General features: G+C 33.6%; 1 protein-coding gene across 1 annotated transcript in view; it reads left to right on the top strand.

Moving 5' to 3' along the window:
* Nucleotides 1–3,403: 3,403 nt before the first annotated feature.
* LOC106475031 (putative ATP-dependent RNA helicase an3) overlaps nucleotides 3,404–8,218 on the top strand; it is a gene marked incomplete at its 3' end in the record, with an annotated part of 31,797 nt that continues 26,982 nt past the window's right edge. The window contains exon 1 of the mRNA XM_013935728.2: nucleotides 3,404–3,811. Coding sequence (XP_013791182.1) covers nucleotides 3,689–3,811 — 123 coding nt within the window. The remainder of the gene's footprint in view (nucleotides 3,812–8,218) is intronic.

Genomic DNA, 8,218 nt, shown 5'->3' with positions numbered 1-8,218 from the left:
AAAAATATTAGTAAATTTCAATACGAATATGAATGTCAGCAATAGGGGTGATCCAGTACGAAGGAAGCCACAGGAATTTGATAGGAAGGCACCGTGGGAAGCATATAGAGCACAATTTGAGCTCCTGGCAGAGATGAGTGGATGGACAAAGGAGCAGAAAGCAGTATTTCTGGCAACGAGCTTGAAGGGACAACCACTGGAAATACTTGGACAGTTGTCAGCAGACGACAGACACAACTATAGAGCACTGGTAGCGGCTCTAGAACTCAGGTACGGAACCCAAAACCATTCAGAAGTCTACAGGGCTAGGTTTAGGACGAGGGTCCGTGCTGAAGGGGAGAGTCTGCAAGAGCTGGCACAGGACTTGGAAAGTATGGCACACAAGGCCTACCCAACTGCACCACCCGATCTCCTCAAGTTGTTGCTGGGTGATCAGTTTGTAGATGCCTTGGAGTCCACAACTAAAGATACAAGTGAAGCAAGCACACCCCTCTACTATGCAGGATGCAATAGCCAGAGCTCTCGAATTTGAATCCTACATTAAGTCCAGCACAGAGGTACCAAGGTTGGTACAGTCGTCAGGATTCAAGTCCAGAAAAGGGCAGCTTTCAGAGAAGTTTGAGGGACTTTGCTGGCAATGTTACAAACCTGGGCACAAGAAAACTCAATGCTGGAACTTCAACACATGGAAGATGCCACAGTAGGAAAGGCTGCTACCCAGAAAGGTTGTTGGAGCTGTGGAGAGCAGGGACATACGAGGAGCCAGTGTAAGAAGAATACCACAAATAAGTCAGCTTCGGGAAACCAGTAGTGGTCGGTGCTAAGGGACGCTCACCAACCCCCATCATGAAAGTCCCTACAGCTAGGTGTAAAATTCCAAGCACATACAATGTCTATGTGACAGGAAAGCTGGATGGCCATAGGTGCAACTTTGTCATAGACTCTGCGTCTCAGCAATCCCTTGTGAGCATCAAGGTGTTAAATGACAGGACATTCTACAAGATTGTGAGGACCAGTGTGGGTAACTATTGAGCTCATGGTCATAAAGGACAGACAGAAAGTATACTTGGCTGACATTGAAGACGAATGCATATTAGGATTGGACTATCTACTACCAAGGAAGTTTGTAATTAATTTTGATAAAATTACATTTGGGAACAACAAAGGCCAAGTTTTGGTAACTGTTAAAAGAGAGGTTGAACTAATTAGGTGTCATCAAGCTGAAGTCAAAGTGACTGAAGAAGTTGATGAGGATAAAGTGAAACCAGGTATAGATATTAAAGCAGAATAGGAGAAAGACCAAGATTTGAAGCCAATAATTGATTTTCTAAAAGCAAGTGTTTTGCGCCCTGCTTGGGAGAAGGTGCCTAGTCTAAGCCCTGTGACAAAGAACTATTGGGCACAATGGAACCAGTTGAAGCTTGAAGATAGTATTCTTCTCCGGAGATGGGAAACTGCAGATGGGAAAGTAACGACTTGGCAAATGGTTATCCCGAGTAAGTTACGGGAAGTTGTGTTGCGTCAATCCCATGATACTTTAACAGGAGGACATCTCAGAATTAAGAAGACATTGAGTAACCTACGACAAAGATATTACTGGATAGGTATGAGGCGAGATGTGGAAGAATGGTGCAGGACATGCAGTATATGTAGTGCTAAAAGGAGACCCAAGCATAAAGGACGCCCACCTTATAAAGAGTTTCCTGAAAATGTGTCAGAGTTTGTGAAAGTGTTAACGGAAAGGATGGAAGATATTCACCATCAAGTGCATTCAAACTTGAAAACGTCTGCTGATTCGATGAAGCTATCTTATGATAAGAGATCTACTGAAGTCAGCTTTAAACCACCCATGGAGAAGACAACTTAGGAGACTTCCCTTTGGTCTTCCTGGGATTATACAATCACACCTTGTCTCCCCTCGCCGACCATATTTTATCCGGAAAGTCACGTCTGAGAGACGATCCACTATGTCATATGGGCCTTTAAACCAAAAGTGGCGCATGCCAACAGGCTTTGGCGTCATCACGGTCCAGGACATTTCAGTTGGGACGAAGTGGACAACAGAACAAAAGACGCTGCTGAAGATGTGCCACCTGAAGAAGCCACCGTTGAAGAGGAAACTCTACTCAGTTTTGAGAAAGGAAACGATGAAGCTCTTGATGAAGTTAATACCACTGATGTGACTGTTACCGATGATAGGACATTTACTGATGAAGCAGATGAACCCCACATGAAGCATAAGCCAACGAGACGGAGACCAGTACGGAAGAAGATACGTCCCGTAAAATTGAATTGTAATTTTGTGTTTGTAATTCTGTACATTTAATTAAGTTATTGTTAATTGTTATTGGTTTATTGTATGTGGCTATTGTTCGGGACGAACAATACTAAGGAGGGGGCAGTGTTGCGTCAGCGAGGTCACGTGACTAGTGTCACGCCTCGTTTCTATAACTATCTTGTTCCTTCGTGAATGCCCTAGCATTTACTAGATATATGTTTGTCTGGTATATATATAAGACGCTCACAACGTGACAACAATGTGTGTGTAGACAGTGAGTAATTGATCTGCAGTCAGAGAGTATTATTGAAGATGAGCACGTTCGTTGTTATAGCGTTTGTTTTAGAGCGAATGTTGAAATCAAGTGTATCGTAAAGTTATATTCAGAAAGAATAAACCAGTTTTATTAAGTAAGGACTTGTGTCGCTAAAGTTTCGTCGGAACGAAGTTACGGAAAGTTAATTAACAAAGGAGACGTAACAATATTATGTCCCCCAATGGCTCAACGGTATGTCTGAGGACTTATACTGCTAGAAACCAGGTTTTGTTACCCATGGTGGGCAGAGCGCAGATAGACCTTTGTGTAGCTTTGCGGCTAACAGCAACTTAATCTTATACACGTGGTTCAGAAATGTTACGCCCTTAGGCATACCATATTTAAAATTTTCTTTTGTAATATATCTATAAAATAGAAGTTACTTTAAAGTAAACAATTATTCATAATGTCTTTGCCATTAATTATTTGAAGATATAGGGTCTAATCATCAAACATTATTAACTAGTTAATTTTAATATATATAATTAAAAGGTTAAAGTAATTACATAATTATTCCTAGGAAGTTAGGAAAAAATTAACGAAATAATTTATATCAATGATAAAGTTTCTTCTGTCTAATATGAAACACTTCTCTGAAATTTGGTTTCGAATGATATTATTTTATACTCTCTTAGTAACTAAACATCATTATGTATTTATTTTCCTAATTAAACTATTTTTATATATTTTTATTTTATAACTTTGTTTACAAATGAAAATATTTATCCTTTTAAATAAATCTTAAAAGGTATAGATGACGTCATTTCTTTCAAGGGGGTAAGACGTCTTTGCTTTGTTGCAAGCGCGAGTTTCACGAAGAAAGAAGCTGTCCAAATTTAGAAGAAAAAAAGATACTTCCTGTAGCATAATATGATTAATGAATCCAACCAATATGGATCAGGTCTAGAACAGCAGGTAATCTTCTGAAAATTTGGGTTTTTTACCTAATATACATTCAATACACAAACTTCAAAAGCTCTTCGCTTGTTGCAACAAAAAAGTTAGGGTTAACTTGCCCTTTGAATTTGATTTGAACAGTCATAGGCTGCCATTTAGAACAGGCTTCTTTCAAGTGTAACAAGGTTGAAGAAGAAATGGCGCAAATGAATCCACCTTGGGATAAAACCGGTAACCAAATACCACCTTTTCCTCAAGTTTGGAACACTCGTCCAGCTGTGGCTATGGATATGACAGCTTATTGGGCTCTCTGCAACAATGTAATTAATCTTTTTCTTAAGAAGGAACATTTATTTGAATTTGATTATAAAGTTGTAAAAGAGAGGCTAGGTTGGGTGTAAAATGTAATTTATTATAGGTCTATATAATTATTTTTTACCAGACATCAAACTTATAAATACTATATAGCAAGGAAATATTCAGCTAACGTACTTTTCCATATACATTCTATTTTTTTATTTTAGGAATGAAAGAACTTGGTAGAAAATAATTAAGTTAAGCATCTAATCTAGGCATGCTAATAATAATATTTATATGAATTGTGTGTAATTTCGTTTTTGATTAATTTCATCAGTGGATGATTCAAAGTTGGGTTTCAGTAGCTCATGTGAGTAACCTTTTTGGCTTGTGTAATATGAATAGGGAACAAATCATACTGACTTGTGCATTGTTACAGTGCAAAATATTAGTTTTTAATTTATAAAAATTTATTGGACTATTCAAGAAAATCATGCCAAAGTCCATTAGAATGTCTGCAAGTGTTTATTTTTAATCATGTGACATTAAAATAGTTACATGCATAATTTCCAGTAATAAAAACATTAATACTTAGTCTTGTACTTCCTAGTTCAATTTTTTTGAATAAAATTTATATTTTATTTATTAAATAATTTTTGATAAAGTCATTGTGCAAATTTTTTACTTTTTTTTTAAATATGGGTGTGTAATATAAAAAAACTTTGTGATGTTAGGCACACAATTTTTGCTTCTCTAATAATATCCTGCAATATATGCAAGTAAGTGCCTGTAAGTTTGATATTTACTACTTAAGTGCCTTAATATTTGATAAATCTATTTGTAAAAGAGTGAATGATTTGGATTATTATTAACAAAATGAGATAAAGTGTTTATGTTTAAGATAACTGCAATAAAAAGGGGAGGGATTTAGAATGACATTCCATTCCAACAGAAAGCTGATATACGAAAGATATACAGTTGAGGTGTTAATCAACCTTTTAGTAGTGGTTTTACTAATAAAGGAGAAACAATTTTTTAATTGTTGAAAGAAAACGAGAAAAATTCCTAGCCCTGACAAAGTTTAGTGTCAAATTTTGAAGAAGCTTAGTATGGAAAGAAGTGAGTTTCAGCTTTAATTTTTTAATATCTTGATACTGGGAGCATTCAGTGTGATCTTATTTTTTAGAAAGGTTGATTTGAGGGAAGAGGTCTGGGAAATTGTAGGCCCATTAGTTTGAATTCTGTTGTAGGAAGTTGTTGGAAAGATATATTAAAAATAGTATGGGAAAAATATGAAGCTGACATTACATAAAAAATTATCGTTGTTTCTAAAAATGGATGTTATTGTTTTATAAATTAGTTGACTGATAGGGCTTTTGTTTATCTTACATTGTGGTAACCCTGTTGATGATCTATATCTGTCTTGGTCTTAGAAAGCCTTTGTTCAATTATGTTTTCACATAAAAAAAATAACAAATAAGTAAAATGTTTATTGAGTTAGTGGGGGAAAAAAAAAGTCAATAAAAAATTGTCAGTATAAGAAACATTTATAAATAGGTGTTTTTACAGTTGGGACATTGTGGGTTGAGAGTTTTATGAAAATTTGTTTTGGAACTTTCATTATTGTACATTTATGCTCCAAACTATGTCAGTGATACAAACAAAATGCATTTCCACCCTCCACATAACAGATGTATAGAATCGTGACATTAGTAAAGAAAATTCATATTTTTAAAACATTTATCTTCTTAATGGTTTTTCATAATAAAAAGCAATAATTTGTATATTGATAATTTGGCTTTTTAAATTTTACTTTACTGACTTGTACTTTATCTCTCCTATCTTAATTCTCTATTTACATACCCTTCCTAATGCACACCTTGGGAATTTGTGCCATTCTTTACACTGTGTGAAATCAGTGTAAACATTTTTATAGTTTTTCAATATATTTTAGCAAATTCTGCACATAAGAAATTTTATATTTTGCAGTAATATATATAATTAACAAGTTGATTTTAATAGTTATGTTATTTTATTCATTTCATCAAAATGTAGTTAGCAATGCTGTGTTATGACTAATATTACTCCATTAGAAGTCCACATTATCAAAGCTTACTGATAATAATGATAAAAGTTGGAGTTTAGCTTTAGTTTAAAATGTCATCACTATTATTTTGTGTTTTACTGGGACTATAGAAGGGAACACTTACTATGGAAGACATTAAAATATCAGATACATAAGACAGGTAATTAAACTACTACATTTCATCATAATTATCTCAGTAGAAGAAAGTGTAAGTGGTCATTTCTTACTACCAAATTTAATACAAATAGGAAATATTACTGCAGAATAAAAGACTGAGAAATGAGAAAAATTATTTGTGCAAAATGATTGTTGCCTTAAGTATGCAAGAAGTTATTGTTTATTACCTTTAGGATATAGATAGACTAGTTACAAATGTACCAACATGATTAAATTGGAACATAACTTGCAACACATTTGATGTTCAATGAAAATAGCATGTGACAACTAGTTTGTATGTTTCCCTGTCTTCTCAACAAATCAGAATTTTTAGCAGATTTATTTGTGCTTGGTTAGGGGTTTTCAGGATCTAATTCAAAAGAAAGGGGTGGAAATATGGGAGGATGAGGTTCTATTTTATAACAGTAGTTAGTCACAAACTGAAAAAGTCCATTTATTTTATCTATCAGAAAATAAACTTAAGTAGTTAGTGTGATTGAATGGTTTGATATATGTGAAATAATGCAATCTTACTTCACAACATTCTAATACTTTATCATCATTGCTGAACAGGTCTGAAAGTTGTATTTTTTGGTTTATAATTAATGGATTAGTGAATTGTAATTTGGTGATTATAACAAAAGTTTTGAAATGTAAAAATTATAATAAAATAAACTAACAGAAATTTTATAAAATTCAGATACTTCTTTGAACATGTAAAGCATACTTGCTTCCAAGACATGTTTTAACCTAAATATACAATTGCTTAGTTTATTACACTTGCAGCAAGGATTTTAGGGATTATTGCCAAAAATATCACTAATAGCAAGGGTGTGTAACTGAAGAATTAAGTTATAAATAAGAATGATAAATTAAATTAGCTATACTAGCAGAAATGCTGCCCTGTGGATGGCTGTTTGTGCTAGTAATTACTAATCATAGTATTCATATCTCATTGAAAAAAAATTAGGAAAAAATAAACATTTTCTAAAAAACGACTTTCTGGGAAGTACTGCACGGGAAAAGTGTTTGGATTGTAGTATTTAGTCATATGCAAGTCATTGCATGAAAATGGTTCAGTGTACAGAGCTCACAATTTTCATACATTTTACTGATATAAACTGTAATGTTTTTATATATTAAAAGTGGAACATTTATTGAAAAAATAATAGTTTTTTAAGAACTCCAGTTTCTCAAACCCTCCCTTACAGTCCTTGTGAGGTTTGTGTTGTTTTTGTGAGGAGAGTACTTTTGTTTAAACTTTTGTACTATTATAAAGAAATTGTTTCACATACCATAGTTATTTTTCTAATTGTCTGATTCTTGAATACCTAAAGTGTTATTTTTTTATGGATCTTTGTTTGTGGTGCCATTCAATAGATGGTGCAGGAGTTTTGGTTACATACATAGATACTGACATATACACTACATCCATCTTGATAAGAGTTGGCACAAAGAATCACATATAAAGTGTAATAAACGTAAAATAAGACCCATTATAGTAAGAAGATTAATTACTGGATTAATTTTTAGTATTGAGTATGTACATAGCTTGCTTTGATCAGAATGTATTGTTTCAAGTTTTTTAAATTTAAAAATAAAAAATTTTACATATACATATATTATCCATTTGAACTTGACTGATGTTGCAGCCTTATCCCTTTCTCCACATACATCTTTTTCTGTGCATGTCACTAGGATTTAGTGAGTTACATTCAAAATTTAAACTACTTTCTTTTCATGGTATACCAATAAATATAGCATACAAATGTAGCTAATAATCCATATTTTAATATTATAAAAGTTTTAAGTTCTCACTTTTATAAGGCAATATTAAAATAAAATCTAGAATTTTTCCTAGTCTGAGAATTGTGACTTTGCTCTCTGGGCATTCCCTCTTCTCTAATTTATTTACCACCTCTCCAAGAAGTATGAAATTTAATGTCAATTATACATTATAATGTGTGAGAAATGTGACATTTGCTCTCTGGGCATTCCCTCTTCTCTAATTTATTTAACACCTCTTCAAGAAGTATGGAATTTCATGACCATAACTCATAATGTTGTCGTCACTCATGCAAAGTGTAATTTTTATAGCCTTCAATCTTATTTGGTTACAGAGCCATCAAATAGAAAATCAGACCCCTCTTGCCACACTCACCTGTCACATCCTCTGTTTAAGGAATTG

Source organism: Limulus polyphemus, unplaced genomic scaffold, assembly GCF_000517525.1.
Source record: "Limulus polyphemus unplaced genomic scaffold, Limulus_polyphemus-2.1.2 Scaffold7993, whole genome shotgun sequence".
Lineage (NCBI taxonomy): Eukaryota > Metazoa > Arthropoda > Merostomata > Xiphosura > Limulidae > Limulus > Limulus polyphemus.
Note: the sequence above shows the minus strand (reverse complement) of the source record. Positions and strands in the feature narration are given on the sequence as shown.